Genomic DNA, 25,388 nt, shown 5'->3' on the forward strand with positions numbered 1-25,388 from the left:
TTACAATAATGTAATTTATTTTTTGGAAGGTAAAAAAATGTGTTTCCAATCATATCCAAGAATGGTACATTTAAAGTGAAGTGGTGCTTAATGCTTTTGGCACAGTAAACCTAAATGCTCTCCGATGGAGATGGTACACAATGATATTCAGGAAACTACAGACTGTCCTTGCTCAATCTGGAAAATTCATAATGTTCTCCTTCAGAGCAATCCTGTAGTATTTACAGTAAAAACAAGTAACAGCAAATAATAATTAAAAAAACCCAAAAGCCACAGACTTATATTTATCTACTTTGAAGCAAAACTAGCCAGCAAAATATCTGCCCATCTTCATGTTCAGTTTACTTTTTATGACATTTGCTTCAGACAGATGTATTACAAACTGCTAAAGTCTTGAGCCTCCCTCTCTGCACTTAAGAGTTTAACCAGGAGCTTATCCTTTCCACGGTGTTCTGGTGCAACACAGACCAAAACTGAAAGAAATTTCTCTCTCTCCTAGTTTAGCTCACAATACCCATTACTGTGACATCTGAATGTGCAAATTTTCAAGATATGTACCTAGTCTAAAACTTCTGAAATATACGAGATGGTGTGAATAAACAAACAAACAAAAAAAAGCTTGGTGGCTGTCTCACAAGCAATACCCAACTAGACAGTTATTTTTTCACAATTCATACAAGAACTTAAAAAATCAACATCAGGAAAGAGTTACAAATGTTTAACTTTGTTCCCTATAGAAATAAGGTGAATTCTGTAACTATGTATTTCTACAGTGTGTATTACCATTTATGTATTTCCTTTATTCTGCCTTAATACAAAGGATTGTATTAAGGATGCCAGACAGACTTTCTTCTTGTAAGGCACCATAGAATCTACACAACCAATGGCAAATAACGACAAACATAGATAAATGCTTATAGTGGTACTCAAAATGACTTTTATCAGTTTATATACAATCCATTTTATTCTGCAAAATATAAATCTATGGAATAATGTAAATGTGTATCAGTTTCTATATATTCAATTTTATACAGTGAAATGTAAATCAGTTTCTATAAATTCAATTTTATACAGTGAAAGGAGGCCTTTTTAGTGCTGATATTTTCTTTTTCCTTCTCAAACAGGAACAAAATTAATTCATTCATACAACATATTCCACATGCAATTTATTGAATTTGAAAACCCTAAGCTATATGAAACAAAAATATTTTTGCATTTTAATGAAAATTTTAGTAATTTTTAATCAATTTTTAAAAAAAACATCTAAATATTAAAATTCTTTTTAAAATTAAATATATGAACTACAAACCCCATGAAATTAAATTCCACATTTTCTTATTTCAGCTTAATTAATTACTCTCAAACCCATATATTTATTAGAGAAAAGACCAAGCCACACTATGACATATCTACATGCACACATTTGAAGCTTTTGAAAGGTTAAAATCTTTAATCAGCTGCTGCCAACCCCTTCTTACAGAAATTCTGATTCGTAGAAGTGTAATGATTTTATGATGATGATGTCAGATCTGATAGTTCTGCTTTTTATCAATCTACTTATAAATTTCAGGTTTTAATATGACAGAGAAATAAAACCTGAAATAGTAGAAAGAAAACTGAAGTTCTTTTCCTCTACATTGGAGAATATATATGTGCACACAGACATGCATGCACACAAGCATACACTCGAGTAAAATCAGTGTGTGTGGCAATTGAAGAAATGATGATGTCTTCAATACTGGTGGGAAAAACTAAAGTTGGAAAAGGCTCTATCAAGATTAAGAGCTTTCAGAAGTTTCGACTGCCTATGAATAAGATTTACACTCCTCATTCCTAAGAGACCCAAGAACCTTGACTTTTTAGCAGGAGAGTTCACGGTGAGCCTGCAGGAAATAAAATTTAAAAAACAAGGAAACAACCACACAAAAAACCCAAAACAAAACAAAACAAAAAAAACCCAAACAAACAAAAAACCAACAACAACAACAAAAAAAAAAAAAAACAAAAAAACAAAAACAAAAGCAAAACAAAAAAAAACAAAAAAACCAAACAAAAAACACCCACCCAACCAACCAATAAAACCACCACCACCAAAACAGAAAACACAGGAAAACACAGAAAAAACAGAGCTACATATGGGACAGGAATAACTAAGCCTTATTCTCTAAAATTTTTTTGTAATTGTCAATACTTAGTGCACTCTGCTGAATCTTACTCTAAAGAGGTCAAAATTATTATTAGGTGTTTTAGCATTTTAAGGTTCAAGTAAAAATATCATGCTTTCTCCTCATGAAAGTCATAAATATTTACAATCTATAAGCTTATAAAAGCCTGAGTCAATCATCAACTCGCAAAGATCGTCAAGACGCAATGTCATCAGGTTTACTTCCTGCTTCCCTGTATTTCTTTCAGGGTTGAGAAGGCACTATGTTACTGTGGAATACTAATTTTTTTTTTTAGATAAATGAAAAGCCAAGCAAACAAGATCTTAAGCAGATAAAAACACCCTCTGATGCTACTATCAAAACATTAAATGATAAACACCGAAGAAAGTGTATCTTATATAAATTATCTTAAGGGACTAAGTGCCATATAAAGGCACATTTTAATATAAGACACTGGAAGTTCTTTTCCACCTTAGGTCAATGAGGTACTATTACAATACTCAGATTATTGTCCAATGTAGCAGTTGGCTAAGAGTTGATACTCGGTAAAAGTCCACTAAAATTGGGAATGAGCCAAAGTAATTTTCATAAAACCATCATTACATTTAACTGCAAGTATTTATTCAAAATGACAGGCCATTACTGTTACAATGCAGCTAAATTGAATCATCTTCTTTTAAGTTTATGCAAACTGAGAGAAGTCAAACATTTTCTAACTCCAGACAAATGACATAGTGTTTTTCCCTGCTTCATCTAGAAAAAGGTCTATATACTACTATGTTAACTATTTAAAATTATTAATCTATGTTATTTCAAGATCTACAAATGTTATTTCAAGACCTACCGATGTAGATACTTAAAATCAAGTTTCACACTTTTGGAGATCTGTGCAAGATTTTGAAAATACTTGATCAGCTGAGTGACATAAATTAGTAATTCTTACCATAGAATCAAAGGGCTCTAAAAATTTCTATGCAGGGACTTGAAAGTGAGACATATTTTTAAGCAGAAAAAAAAAAAGGGGGTTTAAACATCATACTATGCAATTAAAACATTTTAGGTGATTAAACAGTACTTACTGCTATTAGATCTACTTTTGTTTGGTAAGGATCTAAATTTTACTAGGTATTTTTATTAAATGAAAACCATTTATTCACTTGTAACATCTCAAATACATAATTTGATCTAACCAGATTAAGAAAAGCAAAAGAAAAGCCAATGGTACAAAATTAAATTAGACTGTTCCCTCATAATATAATAAAAAGCAAATATAAACTACATGCAAAGGATTTTTAGAAGCAATAATACCAGAAAAATTTCCAATAGTCATATTACTTACACATTCATCAGCTGTTGCCATCTTATTTTATGATGAAATTTAAGAATTAATTCTGAGTACATGTGTATCTTTTAATATCCATGCTTCTGCATATCATTATGTCCAACAGGTATAGAATGCCTGCGTTTATTGATGAGACATTCTGCTTTCCACTACACACATCTCATTTCCTCTTGAAGTATGAAAACATCCAGGTTTAAATGTGAAATTTCCCTGCATCCCCAACAAATACAATGTTAGCTACTAAGCTATATGAAAATTCCTCTCAATCTATTTTAGAAATGTTACTAATAACTAAAGACACTGAAATACAATGCATAATGTAAGCAAATGAAAAACAAAAAGAAGTCAACAGGCATGTATTATAGCACCCCAGCTCTGCTCTGAAGTCTCTGTCTCTAGATTCTGAAAACCTAATACGTGATACTACAGATACAAATAAAAGCACCATAAACTAATATAACAGGGTGAATTAGAACTGAGTAAGTGGACAAAACCCTGTGTTGGTAAAAAACACAGAAAGATGAAGATCAGAAAGGCAGTATGGGTACAGAACTGTTAGCAAAAATCTGTAAATCTGACTTCAATAATACAAGAGAATTTTGGAAAATTCTAAAAGGAAAAAATATTTGAGAAAATGAAGGTAAATCAAAAACTAGATCAAATGGAACAAAGTTCATCTCATGTAGACCATGTCAAAGTAGTCTGGTTTTCTTTGACAGGCAATTTTTAGATGGAAAAGCAGTGGTTGATTTTATCTATTGTTATATAGGAAATTGCTAGTCATTCATGAGTACATAAGAAAAGGAACCACATACTGCATAAAAACAGGAAAATGGTAATATGAAATACTGAGAAGGGAAGAATCAAACCATCTGTGACTTAATGATCACAGAATCAAGGAATACCTTAATTTCATTAAGAGCATGAAACATAAACTGTATTTATGAATTCATCTCACTGTACAATTAGTTGCCATTCATACAGAGCAGAATCAAGATATCAAAAGAGCGAGCTAGGTGATGGCAGTGTAACAGAGAATGAAGTCTGGCATCAGAAAATACAAGGTCATGTACCTGACAAAAAAACCAAGAATTTCAGCTCAAGTCTGAAGCTTATTAGACAAACATGACTGAAGTGTACTAGTCAGTCATAAGATGGTATAAAATTACTTACAAGTATGAACAACTGCAAAAAAGCAAGTGGATGCTTAAAATTTATCACATTCAGTTGATGTCTTAACACGAATAATTACAAATCCATGCCCAGCCCCAAAGATATGGATATAAACAATTTACTGTAGGCCAGTCCTAGTGGATAACATCATCCACAACCCTCAATCATCTGGACACATAAGAAAGAAAAATAGAGCAGAAAATTGTTGGGGGTTGGGTTCCCTTCCTTTTGCTCCTTTTTACTTGGAGATTTTTTTCCCATAAGTTGCTAGGAAACACTAACGACTGGGGTACTTCAGAAAAACAAAAGTGGCCACGCTCTGGGGAGGTGAGCATCTGGTTGCACTTCTCTCATCTGGGAGTTTCTCTCTGAGGGGCAAAGATACCTCGAGAGCTGGGCTGCTAAAAGATGGGGCTGGGGCAGCTGCTGCCTCTCACAACTTTGAAGGAGGACGGCTGGAGCTGCTGCTTGGGGAAGGGAATTCACTGCTGCAGCCAGAGCCCAGCCCAGAGCTGCTGCTTCTGCCATGGGTGGAGCCTCTGCTCGTGAGAGCAGCCACTGAACTGGCACCGTATTATCACCTACCTCACTAAAGGAAGGTGTCCACCATCTGCTCAGATGTCTGGGATCCTGAGCTTGCGTCTCCCTGCCCTGCTCAGAGCTGGGACGCCGCTGTCCCGCCCCCACTGCTTCTTCAGCCCTGCTCTGAGTTTCCCCTGCATCCCCTGCCTCCTGAGGAGTCCTGCCATCCCAGCGTGCTGCTTCCGAGAGTTCTGCTGGGGCACTGGAAGGACTGTCCCAGAGCTTTTTGAAGCAAAGCCTCTCTTCCTTCCCTCCCCGTCTGGGCCGAGCCGCCATTACTGCCTGCTCCCAGAGCCCGCGCCACAGCGCCCCCTGCAGGCGCGGAGGAATCACCGCACCTGCCCTGCCCGCCGGGAGCCACCAGCGCCCCCTGCCGGCTGTGACCGGAACTGCACCAAGGGGGAAAGCGCCTGCAGCTGGGAATTGTCACGGGGTTCTGGTTCCGTTTGTTGTTGATGCTGGAGTTGTTGTGGTTCATTTGCTTTATTATGCACACTAGTAAAGAACTGTTATTCCTATTCTCATATCTTTGCCTGAGAGCCCCTTAATTTCAAAAAATTATAATTCAGCCAAAAGGGACCCACATTTTCCATTCCAAGGGGGTGCCCTGCCCTCCATAGCAGACACCTGTCTTTCAAATCAAGACAAAAATAAATCAATATTTTGTTCCCTCTGGATTAAGAGACTTACAGAAAGGTAAAAAAGTTCCTTTTTCAAGGGTAAATTTCACATTTTTCATTACACATTCACATGGAAGAATACAGTAGTGAGATAGAAAATAAAATCCAGTGTTACTGAGTGCTTGTTCTCAGATGAATGACAGAGTTCTACTGAAGCAATGATACATTATAAAACAGGCAAATATACTGATGAAACCAAGACTCAACCACCCACTCAACCACCCACTGAACCACTCAACCACCCACCCCAAGTCTAAAAAAACAGATAAACCAAAATTTTAAAAACTGACCAACATCTCATATCTACTGGGTATTTAAGTTTGCAAGTGCATCATAACTGAGGGTCAATGAGGAGTATTTGGACAGTCCACCTTAGGAGTTCCTGCTTTATTTCGACAGCTAACACTATCATATTTATGTGAATATACTATAATTAAAGCTATTCAAGCTGCCTACATGAAATAAAGAAAAAACAGGTAATGAACAAGGATACTTTCTTTCAATCTATTCCTGGAGTAGAATATCGCAAAATTATGATGAGATCTTTCAAGAAGAAATATAAGAAAGAAAAAGATCTTGCACTCCCTCGTATTTCAGTAGAACTGAAATACTGTGTTTAAAATAACATTGCAAATATACCACATTTTAAAAATTGGTTTTAAAGAATTAATAAGGCCTTAGAGGTAGAACTTAATTTTCAATTTACTTGCAAAATAAATCTTACAGCCCAATAACTCTTTTTTCAAGAAGAAAGATTATTTTGAAAAAAATTGCCTTCATGGTTATAAGACCAGCCTGCTTTGTTAGCTTAATTATCACATTTTTTATCATTATGTTAATTTTTTAGTCGTGAAAAATTTGTATGAGGTATCTACTGTTGCACTTACTCAAACTATAAATAAAAGGATCATTTTAGGCTGAAGATCATATCTTAATCTCTTGGCAAATACTGAAATCTCAAAAATACAGTAGACGGAAGAACTATTGGTTCTTTTTTTCTAAAGAGTACATATGTTTGACAGAATTAAGTCCTTTTTCTCTTGGCCCTAGTTTCTCAAGTCTTTCTTCACCCTCTTCAATGAAGGCAGTATTCGCATGGAAAGGAAACCCCTTGCTGGACATGTCTCTTTAGCACTGCCTTCTCACATTTCTACACACAGCTGTAAAAATTACCGTAAGATATGCAGAGCTGCCTGTCTTATCTTGTTGATCTGCTTAAAGAAATGTGATTCAACTTTACAGAAAAAAAAATGGAGTGATCAAATAACATAGCAGAGGACCTAGAAAAACACTGCATTTCATTATTCCTTAATTAATTTACCTACGATTAAAAAAAAACTCATCCCGTCATTGCACAGAATGCTCCTGCTCTAATTATTGAAGTATTATCTGTCCATTTTCTCTTCAAGATAGTGCCTAATTACAATATCAAACCAAGTTTTTCTTACTGTTGGATCAATAATTTAAACTTATGGCGGGGGCAGGTGTAGTGGTGAAGAAAGCAGCTGCTTTGAGGGACTTGACTGAATACAGCACTATCAGAGACATACATATATAAAGGAGGTCATAGCTGTTTTTCTCCTCTTTTTACATAAACTAGTGTTCTCACTTTGTTCAATGGTGTTGCATAAAATTCTTAAAACTTCTGCCAGTGACAGAAAAAGATATATCGAAGTGAAGCTTTCTGTTATTTGGAAGGCATCCCTTCTTACAGATGTGAGATCAACACACAGAAGCTGTGAATGACACATCTAAAAAAACAAAGAAAATGTTTGTGTGGGATGTTTGTCATTTGTATTTCTACCATGAATGCATATCAGAACTAACTCTGAAACTTACTCTGAAGAGTAACAATAGATATTTTCCTGATCATCCTTAGGCAGGGTCTGCATCAGTATCTGCAATTCAGTCGCTTGTGTCCTGTATTTATATTCACATCTTGATGTTTAAACACATAAACATCAATAGAAAAACCATGTCAAAACAGAGGACAAAATAAAGGTCAAAGAGAGCTCTGCAGTGCAACGCACATAAAAAAACCCCTGATGTATGTTACCAACTTCATTTAAAGAAATTTTAAAATCACCATTATAAAATATTAACAAGCAATGCCATTGGTTTGTGAAGTAATTATTTACATATAGATTTGTGGGTACAGTTACAAATGTAATCTTGCCACCCTAAAAAATTCATTGATATTATGTATAAAAATTTTATGAAGTTTAATTCCTGACAATTAAAAGATGAAAAGTTCTTTCTTAGAGATTTGCTGCTTTTGTGCTTTTCTTTTCTCCAGTTTTTGAGTCACCTGGCAATACAATCAATGTTACCTGAAGTTTCCCAACAATAAAACCAGTTCTCAAATCAAAAGCAAAAAAAAAGCTAAGATGCACAATCACTGCAAAATTCAAAACAACGGAAAAATCAGGCAATGAATTCTTGCTTTTACAGGTGCTGATGCCAGCTAGGTTCCTCCTGAAATCTTTCCTTAGACAAGGACGGACTTGGTTCCCAGAGTGTGACTCAGACTCAAAATGCTTAAGAGCTGCACACAGGTATTTCACTGAGATAACTCATTCGGTTGTTTTATTCTCTTCCACAATTAGAAAGATTAATTCTTTAAAAAGTCATTGAAAATACTTCATTTTGTGCAACTGTTGGAATACTGGTGTTAGATACACCAGAGAGTGTCAAATATCAAAAGGCATAATAAAAACTACAAAAGGTGGCAACACTGTGCATGCAGTGTTCACATACACAACCAACCATTGTGAGTAAACCCATTTGCCAACATAGAGCTGATTTGTTACAGATGGCGCTATCACCAGTACACAGGTTTAATGACTATTAGGCTTTTCTTTTTTTATGAGCTGTTACTTCAAATATTCAAATATATGCATGATATCCAAGTTCGAAGGATCCATCATATCCCTATGAAAACTGCACATTTCTCACTAATAGTAACAGAGTGGCCAAGGCCTGTCATGGCAGCCAAATCATGTATCAAAATAGAGATAATTCCAATTCTTCTCTTGGCAGGGAAACAAATGAAGCCACAGTAATTGAAATAATCAAGCATCTAAATTTCTGATGCCTGTAAGAGGGAATTGAGGGCATTCATGAAATAAGAGTATCCCTTACAGTCTGGTTCCATAAATCTTTGTTTTCACTGATCATATAACATTATTTCATACTACAGCAAACTCCACCATCGTAAAGAAGCCTGAAACTGAACCAACTTTAAAACAACCCCCAAATATTCTTTTATTTTAAAAAAATAAATTAAACCCCAAAAATCCTACACAGAAGTGTAAATATTTCAAGAGTAAATGAACAGATTTTCAAGCCCTAAAAAAATCTGAGCCAGGTGCCATTCTTCAATTTTAACATTCTTTGAAAATGCAGTAAACTAAGACATGGGCATGAGGGCTTTGCCCATGTTCACATCCTACACTTTCAAACATAGTATTAAATATAAGTTGGGTACAAATTCTATTTTAACATTCAAGCCATAAAATCAGACTTCTCAACTATAGCAAAAAAAAAAACCAGCTACCTACAAAGCTACACAAGTACAAAAGTGGAAAGGGGACAGTCAAATTCTAACTGGTCATCAGTAGTAAATTTGTGATTGAAAAATAATTTCCTATAGAGGGCAAGAATGTCTTAGAAGGGATTAAACAGTCTAGGAGCAAGATCGCGAAATGCACGACTCCCAACCATCATGTAGCAATCCACGAATACCTACAAAGTGCCTACATTTGGGCAGCAGAACTGGGAGGATGCCTGGAATCAAGTGTGGGCCAAGGTGTGACCACTCACAGGGCTGGTACTTGGGGAAGTGGTTAGAAGGCATCTGTCAAGAGGCATCTAAGCAGACGTGCTTCAGAAGCACTTACTGAAGTGGGATTCTGCTCACTGAGCCATTCATTAGTTACGTTTATATATATATATATATATATATATATAAAATTATTTTTTTTTAAGCATGAACATCTGTTCTACATGCCTTGACAGATAAAATAAAAATTCCCCAAGAGTATTTTAAGCAGAAGATTGCTTACTATTTCAAAAAAATGCTTTATTTTCTTCTGAGTCATGAAGTTAGGCTTTGAAAATAGCCTGACGGAATAACATAATTCCACTTTCATAAAAATTCCATATTCTAATACTGATAATATTGATCTAGCATAGCATTTCTTCTCTCAGTGATGATAGATTAATTGCTGGACATACTACATCGAATTATTTTCTTAGAATAACTTTAAGTGGAGCAAGATACTATCTGTCAAATATTTTTAGGCAGATATTAAAAGGCATTATAAAACAGACCACTATTTAAACTCCAAAAAGGTAATACACGGAGTGATTACCACCACTGCTATTTACCACCTATTTACCTGGTTATATTTTACAAAAAATAATAGTTTAAGAGACATCCAATATTTTAGAATGTTCTAGTCTGAAAAAAGATTTTGTACCAAACAATACCCGATTTTCTGACTGAAATTGTCTATTACTGCAAAAGTGGTTGTAACATATTTTTAGCAGTGGGGTTCTAAAGTCAGATGAACACTGTCTTCATCACCACTTTCTCCTACACATAGCTCTTTACTGGCAAGAGGCAGGGTAGGAAGGATGACAGAAACATTTAAAAATTCTCGTGAGTGTGGGTCTTACAGGTTTAAGGCCAATTACATTTACCCACTGTGAATTACTGAAAAAAGGATATATGCCCAGTCTGGGATGTTATTTTCTGAATGTCCTTCCACATTAATTAAAACCACAAAAATAATATAAAAAATTAAATATCTATGCATTCAGTAAATTCTAACATATGAATCTCTCATTTAAAAAAAAAGAAACAACTTTTGAGATGGCATTAAAGCATTCAACAAGATAAGGATACATACAAAAGCTAGCATGTAAATATGAACATCATATTCACAGCACTGGTAGACTTTTTAATAATATCTTTAAATCTGTAATATTCGAGTATGCACAACCACACACTGAAACTTGACATAATTTGATTCTACTCAACATACATTTTCAACACCTGAGGCATTATCTTAGAAACACTTCCAGTAAAACATTACAAAAATATGCTAGAAACATCAAAACAGAGACTACTCTCTTTGGTACCTGCATCACACATGCACACTTTACTAGAAGTAAGTTAGATCAGAGAATTCTGTTAGAACTTCTCAATCTCTACTTGTATAGAATATCCACTGAGAATATACTACCATCCTTCCCAAGAAGCAGAATATTGTCAAATTTCTATGTAATCACTGCAGAGACACAAGAAGAAAAGACTTATCTGCCATGGTAGATTCCCTACCACCCAACATGACACAAGGTGGTGAATAAAAGCTTGTTTTCTACTGCTGTTTCCTAAGAATAGCAGAGATGAAGTTCAGCATAACTGCAAATCCATCACTCACCCATCACTCTAAATCTGGAGCAGTCTGACTGGATATCTACCATCTCTGGGCTACAAGAAGCAAACTCACAAAGAGATGTAGGCAATTTGCAAAGCATTGCAGACAGCACAAAAATGTACACATGGTCATTTGCACACCAAGCTTCCTCTACCCCAGCCTCTACCTCTTAAATACTTTACTTTCTTTTCCATGGAGAATCAGAACACAGTAAAGCACAGCTATACAGCACAAGTATGATCTATGAGACAATGCTGACAAAAATCAAAACATGTTGAGTAGGGATGGGGGCTTTTGAGCCCTTGCGAAAGAAAAATGAAAAAAGAAAAGTCATCATACTCCAAACACATTAACAATATATGAGGGGTAGATGCTAAAGTGATATTCCATAAAAAAACTTCACACATTTCCTATCATAACTGAAAGGATTCTTCAGGACAATGCAATAGCTATGTTTAACCTGTCACCTGTGTCTAAGAGAGAGTTTTACACTTAATTTTTTTATATGCACTGCAGATTTTACCCAGATATAAAAGCACATCGATAGTCTCTTACAGTAACAGTAGGTCTATCAAAATCTAAGAAAGGTTTAGTAGCTGACTGATGTGTCATTGAATTCCTTTTGTATTTTATTTTATTTGACATCAAAATAACATTTTTACAGAACCATGCCCTGAGAAAAACCTTGTCATAATCTTTTCTTGTGCCAGGCTAACCACTGCTCTCTAGATCTTCCAGAAGTACAACAGGAAATGAGATTACAAAGCACCATGGTTCTGTTTGTCTTGTTCTGCAGGGAGAGAAACACATTCGGTGACATACATTTATATTTACAAATATGTTTTATGTAAGAGTAAGTATGTTAAGAGTAAAATTACGGGTATTTGCAAACAAGTTTTATGATAATCCCTCCTTTCTCAGTTTTGTTGATTCTCAGTCTTAATTACTGGAGGACATGTCTACTCTTTGGAAAAGCAGTCTCGGAAACAGACTTTGCTTGGGGACAGAAATATAATCCCTGACAGGTATGCTCGGAGCTCCAGAGCCTGCTGGCATGGTGCAACTGAAAAACAGCCCTAAAGCTTCCACACTCAGGCTGATAAAACTAAGAGTTCACTGCAACACACTGCATCCAGATAGTCCTGAAAGAATTTAGTTTTAGGGGCTATTTCACCCTTGAAAATTAAAATCAATCATCTTGATAGTCTTTTTTCAAAAAGCTATCATTGGCTCAGAAAAACAGCAGTTGTTTTTCGCTACAGGCATAGAAATTCCCCAACCACAGGAAATAGATAAAATTCTAAATATCTTTTTCTTCTCATATTTATTTTTTTGTCAAGCGGGACAAATGAGTAATTCTTGTTTGTTATACAGTTGTGTATCTGCATCCTCCAAACAAGGCATAGCTAAAGGATTGGTACTTAGAAAGGCAATAGTCATATTCAAACTATGCAGCATATCACTGCTGAATGAATATTCAGCTCATTCTTTCTAAAGCTCTTATTCATTATTTATTTAGGCAAAGTTCCCATTGATTTTCCTAGAAGCTGTAGTTATAAAGAATAAGGACAAGAAGATTCAACACTATTTTTAATTGAAACAACCGCACACACACAGCCCCCCCCCCCCCCCCCCCCCCAAAAAAAAATCAAAACCAACCCAAATTCTAAAGATAGCTTATTCTGCTAAGAAAAGACGAGTAAGTAAATCTCACTATGATTACAAAATTATTGCAAACTAGACTAATGCACAGCAGATAGGCTTCCAGTCAATGATTGAAAATTACAGTGAGAGCCAAAGTTTACTGGCTTAAAGCCTAAAAAGTCTTCCTAATCTAAGTAACAGTCAGTCTGTATGGTAGAAATGCTTTAAAGTAACCATAAAAGCACCAGGATCTTTTTATTTGTTTTATTATTGGTTTATGAAAAGAAATGCTGCAGGGTTCTGGGTTTTTTTCATAATAGATTCTCTTTCACTATTTGCTTTCTTTAGAAGGGAAAAAAAAAAAAAAAAAAAAACCAACCCTACAGGTTTTGACAAGACAGGGGTTAAAATGGAGCTTTAATCATGGTTTATCAAAGGGGTGTAAAGATCAGACTGTCTCAGGTGCATACAACAGTCAGTTTCAGCTTATTTAATTTAACGAGACTGCACTTTACCAGAACATTGTGTATGGTTAAAATATCTCTTTCACACTTTCAGGAATGAAAGACAGTCTCAGTGGTAGGACTGCTGGTATTTCCAGCTCCTCACCTTGTCCCTGTATTTTGTCTAGTACTAGCAATAGTGGCAGCCTTAACCCTCGGGAAATCAAGGAGAACCTTTGTTACCAAACACAGAAAAAAAAAGGGAGACTCAGGGAGTCTTAACAGCAAATATGAATGAGTCGCCAGGTAGTATAACTTGTATAGGTGATTGCTGCACAAGATAACCAATACAGCTTGGCATATTTTTTTCAAACACTTATTTACAGTAGGCTATTTTGACAGAACCGGAATCCATCTCATTCAGTGTAGATGTCTCCAAAGCATACAGATGACCTAGTTACTCAGACTAAGTCATAGTCAGTAGTGAACTAAATAGCACTTTTATACTGCAAACTGCCTTTGCATGTGACTTCTTCCTTCCGTCTTTGTCACGACTTCTTCATATAAGATATATTTTTTTCCTTTCATATGACTATAAACAGATTTAGCTAGCTCAGATGCAAATATCTAAGTTTCAGATTTTTAATTTCAGACAGATAAATCCCAATTTTCTTGTCTCTGCAGAAGACTGAAGTTAGTCATGTATCACAAAAGTAAGTCATATTTGCAAAAAAATGAAACAATGAAGTTCTCCCTTCTCCTGCTTATCTATAATTTTATTTCTAATTCCAAAGGTCTTTGAGCTTCAAATTGGTATTTCTCATTAGTATTCCATAGCAGTAAATATAATCTGACCTCTACCATAATTAGCAATCCTGAAGGAACTAACTTTACCTCTCCCCACAAAATTTTCAGATAATTGTAGAATACTCATATTGAGCACATCTAGTCTAATATAACTCAGGATACAGCAGAATGCAGCAGGTGAACTAAAGCAGCGTTTCAGGCTCTCTGTATGCAACTGAGTTTAGAGCATCACTTTTATAGTGCACATTCTCCTCAAAAGGTATTATTCTTGCTGTCTTGTTCAAAACCCCTGCTCCAGGCCTTCTTTAATAACAATATATTCTGTTTTCTCTCCAGGTTTATTTGGTTATATGGTATCTGAGTAATAAGATGTTTTGTACCCTATCTAACCAAATATTTAATGAGAATTTTGTTTTTTTAGAATTTTCTATAAAGGTATTCTTTCACTATAACTCTGAACAGGTCAAGCAAATACAGATCGGGACTTCTTGTAGCAAATATTAAACATAACCAGAAAAAAAAAATTATAAAACCTTACTTCTAGAAACAGCTAAGGTTTTGAAAAACATTTTCTATTTAGATATAGAAGATAGAGAAACACCTGAAAAAGTGCAAGATCTTCTTCAGCTTTTGGCTGAAAAAAGAATGATAAAGTAATAAAAATAAATTCAAATATTCCAACATGCTCTTTCTAATCTACTGTGTCGGTTTAGCACAGATGTGAGGCTTGGGATGGACTCTGGCTGACCAACAGGAGCGCTGTCCACGCCTCTGAACAGCCCAGGCTTTAATCAGCAGTCGCAAGCAACGCGCCCTTTTTTCCTCCTCCGTCTGGCCAAGGAGGCAGCCCCGTAGTCAGGAGCCCGGTCCAGGCCCCGCCGTGCCCCGCGGGCTGGCAGTGTCCCCTCCTTCCCTCCACTCCTGCTCCCAACGGGGGAGGAGGAGATTTCAGAAGGGCAGTGCTGGCCCGGCAGCAGCAGGGCCGCAGCGGAGGGGACGGGGCCGTGGCGGGGCCATGTCCCGGCCCTGGCTGCCAGCGCTGCTGCCCACGGGAGGGCGGGATCCTTCTCTCCCCCGACCCCGCACGGCTTGGAAACCTCGCCTGCCGCAGCAGAGACCGCAGGACCGCGCAGGCTTTAACTCTTTCCGACACCGACTGAGACACCAATTAAACTCTAACCCTTCTCAGAGATGAGAGAAAAGGCCAGATTACAGACATGTAAAGTGACAATATGAAGATATCTAAGTCAGTAAAGGAAGAGTGACTTCTTAGGTGGAAGAGATGACAAGTCGCCTTGGTTCTAGCTTGGAAATCTCCTATGAGTTATGGCAACTGACTATAATATGACTATTACTAGAATAATCCTTTAAATTGTGGACAGTATGAATTGGGGAGGTGATTTATGCATTCTCTGAACAAAGGTGTCTGTGATTTACTGAGTGAATATTTAATTAGAAGTTGTGATTTGTATGATCCCAGGAGAGGTTTGAACAGAAAGAGAAATAACAAGCCCCCTGTGCCAGCAAAAGATGTGAGAAGACATCTCTGTTCCCTGATTTGAAGAACCCTTTGCCTTTGAACTTGCCTGTCTTTAAAAAGTGCCACCCCAATGCATATATTGGGGTCTACGATCCATATGTGCGGTTATGGGAAATTCTACGAGATAAGGGAGGTTCCACAACTGCAGAAGTTTCCTGGGTGAGCTGCTTTTGTGTGCGTGTCGTAGTTTCACATTCGCCAAATTTTGTTTACCAAATGGGAGATAGGATTTTGGGAGAAAAAGGCAAAACAGGCACAACTTAAAAGTAAAAACATACACTAAAGAAAAAGAGAGAAAGAAAAAAAAAAAAAAAAGACATTCAAACACCCTCCCCCTCCCCTTCTTCTGTTCACTTTTTCACTCAACACAGAGGGAAAACTATGATTTTTAGTCAGTTGCCACTATTTAAACCTGATCCTACATCACCTTGGGAGAGGAGCCTCTCTATAGTTATAGAGGACACACCACAAGAAAAGTTTTGGTGGCTTTCAAGGCCACAGATCTGCAACCGCCCAGAATTTCTGCAGATTCTGTGCAGTCTCACCCATATAACAGTTTCCAAGCTGTTTATGGGCTTCCACATGTTTGGGGTATCGTTTTAAGAATGCTTTTTAGTACAAAGTAAGGATTTTCTTCTATCTCTAAAATCGCCTCTATCTCAAAAGAAATAGGCTTCCTTAGTCTTTCCCAGGAGCCAGAGACATATTCTATTCAAAATTCTCAGTTTAAACCCATGTATATCAATACACACAACCCTTTGGCTAGAACTTGCATTCCCCCAAGCAGCATTAGGATATTACAAAAACAGTCCATTTCCCCATAATTCACATCTGGAGAAGTCTGGTCAAAAATGTCCACTTCCTCCATCTCATCTTCCAGAAGTCTTTTTCAGTTCTTTCACTGACTTTGTCTCTCTACATTTCAAATCACTCTGTCTTCCATGGAGGAGGGAAAAGGGTTAAAATCTTTGCCCAGAGTCTTTTTTTCTCCTTTCCAGCTGACTCCCAGAACTTTAAGGCCACAGGTGATGGTGGAGAAGGAAGGGGGAGAGGGAGCTGCTCAGGAATGCTGATGGACAACCCTCCTCCACCCCTGGTTAGATCTAAAGCAATTCAAACTTGGATCAGCTCCCTGGAGCTCTGGAGAAAAGTTTTTAAAAAGTCTCTTCTCCTTAGAGCATGGCCACCGTCGTCCTGGCGCAGGACCAGCACTGCTGATCTGCACTCCTCCTCCTCTCCCCATCGGAGGAGCTGGGGAGAGGGGACAGAGAGGACACAGCCAGCCCTGGCCACTGTCCCACAAGCAGAGACCCCCCCATACCCCCTCCAAGACCTAGACAGGCCTAGCCCGGGGGGTAGGAGGGGGTGCAGCCCAAATTTCTAACTTGCAAAGAAATGTTAGCTCCTTGCCAGCCGAAAAAAAAAAAAAAGCCAAGTCATCTAAAATCTGTAATTTAAAACTACATTTCCAAAAGCGTAAAAAACACTCTTATTTGCCAGCCAAGCTGTCAATCTATGCTAGAACTTCCTTAAAAAACAAAACCTTTCACATTCATGCTAAACCACCACAGTGTTAGATTCTTTCTCTTGTGGAAAGTTAGCAAACAACAGGAGAGACTTCTCTCTCTCAAAGACTGAATAAAAGACTGAAAGACTTTTATATGTAGTACTGACCTGGAGTTCTGAGTTTTGCCTCTTTACACTGTTTGTGTAAAGGCAAAGAAAATGAACAGTTTGTGGTGGGAGAAAGGGTTGGTTTAGAAATTTCATTTGTGGTTTTTCTTTTCTTATTTTCTTCTTCTTAGTGTGTGTTAATAAAATATATGTTTGCCTTAAGTTGAGGCCTGTTTTGCCTTTTTCTCCAAAATCTTATCTCCCAGAGGTAAAAAAGAGCAGACACAAAATTTGGCAAATGTGAAACCACCACACCTACTTTTCCCTCAAGACCCCACACACAAATATTTTAATTGTTACAATAGTATTATAGAAGCAAACAGGCAACAAACAAGCTTCCTTGCATCAAACAGCAAGGAACAAGCAGTAACTTACTCTTAAGCACAACTAAATAACAATATCTGCTTAATGAAAAGTTATTAGACTCGCTACCCAACTGGATAAATTTTCTAACCATATTTTTTTCTCTATCCTTTGAGACTTAAAGCCCTAGAGGCAGTTTTCTTCATTTGTTTATTAAGTGAGAATGATATTTAAATAATAATTCAGTTGTTCCTAATTTTAATCTATTTAAAATGAAGTTTCCAGAATTTCAATCACTTTTCAAAGTATTGCACTAAAAATGTTCATTTAGTAGACTGCAGACATTATAGTTTTTACCTCAGGTCCACACAATATTTTGGTTAGTAAAAAAAAGCATACTAATTTGTACTGTACACTTAAAACTTTCTTCTGAAAAGCAAAATAATTGGACACAATCCTCCACTGTGTTTAGCAGATACTCTATAAAGCAGAGTATAACACTAGCCTGTAATGGTGTATTTACACATATATAAACCACAAACACATGACATATAAGTAAGAATGATAAAATACATAGATATAAAACATTGCTGAGGTAAAATTTCAGTAAACCACAGTTGGTTAAACCCTAGTAGTAAAGATGTATCAATTTTTATAAACAAATAGAGCAAAACATTTTCATCTTGACAACTTGCTCTTTCTCCTATATATTTTATGTTACTCCTCAAATTTAGAAAGACAGCCCTTGTTATAATGTTATTTATCTAATATATATCAGTATACTGAGAAAGACATCTCTTCTTCAATTTTTAATCTAGAAGTCACATAAAGGCCCTGACTGCCAAAATTACATGTTACAAAGCAATCTATATTTAAGAACTACCAGATCAATTTGCCAAAACACTTAACAGTGCAAAATACAAGCAATTGTACAGAAACTCATCATAATCAATGTTTTTGCTGTTGTTTTTGCTTTTCCACCCTTCTTCATAAAACAACTGGACACTCAGAAGGAAAAGCAAATTTTAACTTTTCACTTCAGAAACATCTTAAAGATAATGTGTAGTTCTAGAGTCAGTGACAGACATAGACATGATTAAATTTGGTACTTGTTATTTTTTCACCGTTTTTAAAAAGTTGCCTGGAGTGTTCTAGGATGGAAAGCCCTTTGAATTAGTGATGGCTCTAACAGCTCCCACCTCTGTTATCACCTTGTTAGTTGAGAGCAGCTTATATTAAATATTAAAAGTACTGAGAAGCAGTTCTAACTCCCACAGTCCTGTATGATACAGCACACTAAACTCCCAGATCTACAAGAAGCACCCGCAGCACCAATGCACAGGTTTATCTGGGGAGGAAAAGAAAATAAATATTTGAAAGATTTAATGCTTCTTGACTATTCAAATTGTTTTTTGATTTGTTTGTTTGGAGTGGGGAGGTAGCAGAGTTGAGAACAGATGGGGGGAATATTTGGCGTATTTTTTTTTCAGCTAAACTTACTAAAAGGTGAGATTGTTGAAGGTTTTTCAGAAATAAATCAGTAGACAGAGTACTGGCAAGTATATCATATGAGACATTGTGCTGGTTTTGGCTGGGGTAGAGTTAATTTCCTTCACAGTGCCAAATATGGAGCTGTGTTTGGGTTTGTGCTAAATACAGAGTTGATAATATAGAGATTTTTTTTTGTTATTGCTGATCAGGGCTCACAAAGAACCAAAATCTTTTCTGCTTCTTGCACTGCCTCAATGGCAAGGAAGTTGAGAGTGCATGGAACGCCAGGAGGAAACGCAGCAAAGACAAGTGACCCAAACTGAACCAGTATGATACCCCAGACTATATGGCATCATGCTCAGCATATAAAACTGGGGGAAGGGGGAGGAAGGGGCAGGGAGGGGACATTTGGACATTTGTCTTCCCAAAGTAATCTTTATGTGTGATGGAAACCGCGTTCCTGGTGATGGCTGGACACCTACCAGCCCATGGAAAGTAGTGAAAGCATTCCTTGTTTTACTTTGCTTGTGTATGTGACTTTTGCTTTTTCTATGCGCAGAATTACAGAATTTCATAACATTCTGAGCTGGAAAAGACCTTTGAAGATCATCACGTTCAACTTTTTTCAATCAACAAATTTTCTTTTACCCTTCCTCATCTTTACCTGCTGGTGGAGGAAGCACTGAGAGGCTGTATTGGGCTTGGTTGATGGCTGGGGTTAAAACACCATAGACCTATAAATATATAACAAAGTATTTTTATGTGGATTTTTTTTTTCTACTTCAACAGAGAAATGTCTGGAAAGAATATTAAAAGAGCTTTGTACCTCATATATAATGATAGAAGCATGCATTATTCTGTGACATTTAGCAAATTGCCTTAGTCAAAGGTTGTCTTTCTTGTGAGTGAACATAGAGGTAGGCTTACATACTCTTACGCAGGAAAGAAAGCAGAATGGCCATGAATGAATATTTATGAAGACATGAAGAAATCAGTGCTTCCTCTGGAACTTCTAACTGGTATTTAATCAAAATACAGTATGTCCTAACCTACACAGCAACTGCAATAAATAACTAACATATACCCTACTGCATTTTCTTCTTGTGGTTGATTCTATCATACTTTGAGAATGTCATTACTTGCCTCTCACTTTCCTCCAAACATGACTCCTCCAATCATGACCAAGTTTGCTCCATCCATCCTGTTGACTGGGCTCAGGGACAAGTGTATTAATGGGAATTTTAAAGCCTAAAGCAATGGGATGTGAATTGTTGATTATACTTAGTGTAATCAATCCAAGGTTTTTCTGTGAATTCTAAGCCTTTTAAGTCTGAAAAAAAAAAAACCCTTATAGACTTACCTTCTGTTATTAGTTTAGATTTGATGTTGATACAAGTTTTTGATGTTACTGTACAAACAACATGCCAAATATACCAGAGACATCTGTAATGTTTTATTCATGTAAATAATTGCCCAGAGATGGCCTGATCTCTGATGATGTCTCCATTGCTCTTTCACAGCAGAGATAGATGATAATAAACAGAAAATAAATATTAATGAGGCTAAAAGAAAGTTAAGGAAGTGCCTACTTTCTCCTCCCCTTCAGTTCATATCAACCCCAAACTAACAGTAAAAGAATTACATTTTAAACTAAATTGGTTTTGATAAACAGCACAGCAATTGTAGTAGCAGTAGTAGTAGTAATAATGATAATAATAGTAATAATAATAAATATTTATGCATTTATAGAAATTGTGGTCATCGTAGCACATGTGAAAATCTGAATTCATAAAAGCTTCTGTAAAACTGGGGAGTTTTAACACAGAAAAATAGGTACGCAGAAGTGACAATTTGCACGGAAACTCCCCAATTCCTCTTTAATTCCATTCACTGTAATAATTTCCCTTAATAATTTTTAGTCACAGCTGACTTGACGTGTACAGAGGGTATAATTATGTTTTCTGCAACACTTCAGTTTTAGAGTTTTAAAAGAAAACCCTGCACTACTGGAGTATCAATTTCTAGCAGGGTCTAAGTGAAGATTTAGTAACTTGTTGATTTACAACAGTAGAGACAGCTACCAATAAAACAAAGATGTCTCATAGCTCCAGTGGAAAAAACTTCCAGTAGTATTTGCTTTAATCTTTCGTTTAAAACTCACACTTGACCTTATAGAATCACTTACTAAGGCCATGGCACTTCAAACCTCTTTGAACTACACTGGAAGTGCAGTTCTTTGGGAGGAGGAAAGTACAGGAAAGCCCTAAGCAGTACTATTACAGAACTTTTAAAATATTCGAAATTTCAGCACCAATTATTACTTCTCTTGGTTGGAAGTGTTCAGTGATAATTTTCAGGAGAAACAAACAAACCACAAAATAAGACCCTAGAAATAAAATTTCGTATTTCGTATTTTAGATGATAAGGTCTGTTAGCTTCTGACAATCTATGAGCTTAGAAATCATTTTATTCAAAGAAGGAATATTGCAATTTCTTTAAGATTGAAATAACTTTGAACACATCAATTTTTGATTTAAGAAAGTTTCTTTGGACAACTGACCTAGTAATATTACCAATGACACTTCAAGATGACGTATAAAGGTCTTTAATTTTGTCTTTTCTTATTGGCCACTGGACTTAAAGGCAAAGCAAAATTTAAGTATTCAGGCAGGATCTATTACTACAGAAAGAATCATGAAGTTACAACAAGAAAAATATATTAATATGGAGGAAGAATTAAAACCCCATCCTATTGTCTTTGATGATTGGCAGCCTATTGGAAAATCTAGCCATCCAAATTCATTAAAGAAAATCAAACTTTACCTGGTTTTGTACATGTGTTTAAGTACATTATTGTGAATAGTAGAAGCACCCACTGAAAAGGATTTCAATTCCTGGTTAACATCACAAGAAGAAAGAAGTAAAGAAAGTTCAAGTAGGTAAATAATGCCTCCTGCATGATCTACCATAATCATGTAATTATGAAAAACCTTTCCTTCTAAGGCAATTTTTTGAACTGTAACACACTAACAAAAATCATACCATAATACTTCAAATGTGTATTTGAACTGTCACTTCCAATACAAACTACCTCTCCTACAGAAATTTTCACTTCCGAAACAATATATAGAGGAACTTTTTTTCCAGATTAGATATTGAAAATGAACCGTATGTGTTAGGCTGGCCAAGTTCTCTCCATAGGTTATTGATCATTGTTTAATTTAAATAATTTAATTTATCCTTCCCATAATAATTTTTTGCCTGTAGCATGGGCAGAGTTCTTGTATTTTCAATTCAGATGAATGTTTTGACATAGTAGTTAGAATTATTCCTAAATAAAAATATTTTGCATCTATTAGCATTTACTTGAAAAAATGTGTTTATTCAATTCAATCATTTGACCTGGATTTTACCCTGTTTTTGAGACGTATCTGAAAATGCCAGTAGTAAATGTATTTTATACTTAATTTGTTTTATCCTTCAGAATTCTATATCGGAAAGAAGCTTGAGCCTCTTCAAACCGTGCTTCCTAAATTGTAAGAGTGACCTCTAGTGCTTCACTGCTTTGCTGTGTGATGCAAGTCTTTTTTGCAATGGTTTTAATATGCCTCACTGTAAGCAACTGATTTAGTTTCGTGCATAGTGCCAAATGCTATTAATGTGCAATTCAATTATCATGGTCTTGTGAAAATGGATGTATTCATAAACTGTACAATGCAGAATGATGAAGAGAATTAAAGCTGTGACTGGATTGCAGCAGGGTGTTTAACAAGAGGAACTTAGTATTCATGTTTAGGGCTACACTATGCACTTGAGTATCAAATGAGATATCATTACTGAATGACAGCACAAGATCATTTTGGTGCTGCAGTGTGAATGTCTGGCTCACGGGAGCATGTTTAGTTTACAAACCATCCATATGCAAAACCCTAGGCTATAGATCCATTGAGCACTTCAAACTTCTCTGCCATTGCTCAAATGTTTCCAGGGAGCTGTCCCCTGCCACTGGGCTGTAAGGTTATTCCTGAACATTCCTCATTGCTTTGGCATGCCCTTTCTTGCCACAGAAGCATTACTTCAGCCCTTCCCATTTCTGTGATGCACAACCAGTGCCTTAACAGGAAGGGGAGAAAATATGTTCTGTTCAGGTTATAAGCATCTGGCATTTAGGCTACTGCACTGCCACAGAACACAAAATGAAATCCTTCAGCTTGTTGATGCTGAATCAAATAGAACAAGAATAACTCAGTTCTATTACTGAATTATAAAAGCCCTGAGAATTAATTTCTTAATAAGTTTTTACTTTTTTTAATTCAAAAATAATTAACCCAATCCAACACTGGAAACAGAGATTTTTCAGATACATATACGTGTGTCTGTGTGCTTGTGTATCTATCTATGATTTGCCTCCTATAGAGCAGATTGTCCTTAAAACTGTAATCATGGTCTTTATTTTGTGATACCAACCTTACTGGCTAACTCATTTTAAAAAATAAAACTTTCTATTGTAACTGTTACCATTCTCTTCTGTAGCCATGCATGAACAATACTCCCTAAGCAATCAATGCAGAGAGCTTAAAGTCTCGCTATTAAGATTTTTTTCTTGTTATATTTCTACTGCTTTTGAACTGCACTGTGATTGCCATTAAAGTTGAGTGCCAGCTGAATCCAAGATATGCAGATACCACCTTTCAAAATTTCCAAATGCTAAAACCCACTACACAATAGAAACATTCCACAATAGAAGTCTGCCAGTAATTTCCATGTAAGACACAATTCCTTGGAAAATACTGCATTTCAAAAGAGAAAGCAAAAATGAAAATACGGCTGAACAAGCATCCCTTAGCAAAATGCTGCTTTCAGATACTCTTATATAGTAAGCTTTACAAACAACATTCGGTACATAGACTCATGACAGAAATCAATAGAAGAGTTTTAGAACAATTTCAGGCTAGCAGCTTCCTGTCATGATCTCAAAGCATAAAGGTTTGTCTCAAAAATTAAATTAATTCTAAATTAAAAAAAAAAACCCAGAAGTTTTTCAACACACTCTGGGTTGAGTTTTAAATCATATGCAATACTTACATTTATTCCCTGCCACTGCCATATGCTGGTGATGAATAGACAGGAGAAAGAGCAGCTTCAAGAAGATTTCAGTGACAGAATCCATGTTCACATTCATTGAGGCACCCAAAAGAACCAGAGTGTTCGGAAACAGCTGTGCTGTACTTCAGTTCTGCTCCTGCCTCTTTCCCACCGCCTCTCTCCGCCTCTTCTCGCAGAGCTTCCCAGGGGCCAGACCCCTCAGCCAAACGCGCTCCGCATCTCCTGTCACACGCACGCACACCACTGGATCTGCTTCTCACTCTCGCGGCAGCAAGCCCTGAGGAGCAGGAGCGAGGATCTCCCCCGCGCTAGCGAGAGGGAGGCAGGCAGGCAGCGGGGGCCGCGGCGGCGGGCCGCGCTGGGCGCTGCTGTGGCGGCAGCCCGGGCGGCGCTGCGCACCGCTGGCGGCGGCAGGTGGGAGCCCCGGCCCCGCGGGGGCGGCGCTGGGCGGCGCGGCCGGCACGGGAGCGAGCGCCGCCGGCCGCGCTCTGCCGCCGCTGCCTCTGCCTGCTGCCGAGCCTTTCCCGGCCTGAGGAGTCTTCCTGCCTTTTTTTTTTTTTTTTACACTTTCGGCTGCAAAAGCGTTGCAAGTTCTGCTCTCTTAAAGGAAAGCGGTTTGCCTGTCTCAGAGAACCTAAGCCTGCGAGTAAAACGAGCAGCCTGCCTGTACTTGGAGAAGTGAGTGATTGACTGCCCCTCAGAAAAAGGCACCCCCACTGTCCCTGGAGGACTTTATCGTTGTTAATGCTGGCATTAAAGAATTACATTCTCGACTCCCAAGACTAAACACCTAAAACCTAATATAAATGTATGATTCACCTGGCTTTCTCAAAATACTTTAGCTCCCAAATACCACATAGAGCACTTTGGTTTCTATACTTTTACAAAGCTCTCTTTAAACTGTCCTATTGCTTGTGATTGAGAAGTAACTTCATTTGAGAAAGAGCTTCAGAGCAATTTTAAGTCATTATATTCGAACAATGTCCTAAAAACG

At 36.9% G+C, this 25,388-nt stretch overlaps 1 protein-coding gene across 1 annotated transcript in view; it reads right to left on the bottom strand.

Annotated features, from left to right (window-relative positions):
* Positions 1 to 24,492, bottom strand: part of CNTNAP4 (contactin associated protein family member 4) — a 198,777-nt gene extending 174,285 nt beyond the window's left edge. Inside the window, exon 1 of the mRNA XM_066340080.1 lies at positions 24,374 to 24,492. Coding sequence (XP_066196177.1) covers positions 24,374 to 24,470 — 97 coding nt within the window. The 5' untranslated portion in view covers positions 24,471 to 24,492. The remainder of the gene's footprint in view (positions 1 to 24,373) is intronic.
* Between the last annotated feature and the right edge of the window lie 896 nt (positions 24,493 to 25,388).

Source organism: Sylvia atricapilla, chromosome Z (genome assembly GCF_009819655.1).
Source record: "Sylvia atricapilla isolate bSylAtr1 chromosome Z, bSylAtr1.pri, whole genome shotgun sequence".
Taxonomy (NCBI): Eukaryota; Metazoa; Chordata; class Aves; order Passeriformes; family Sylviidae; genus Sylvia; species Sylvia atricapilla.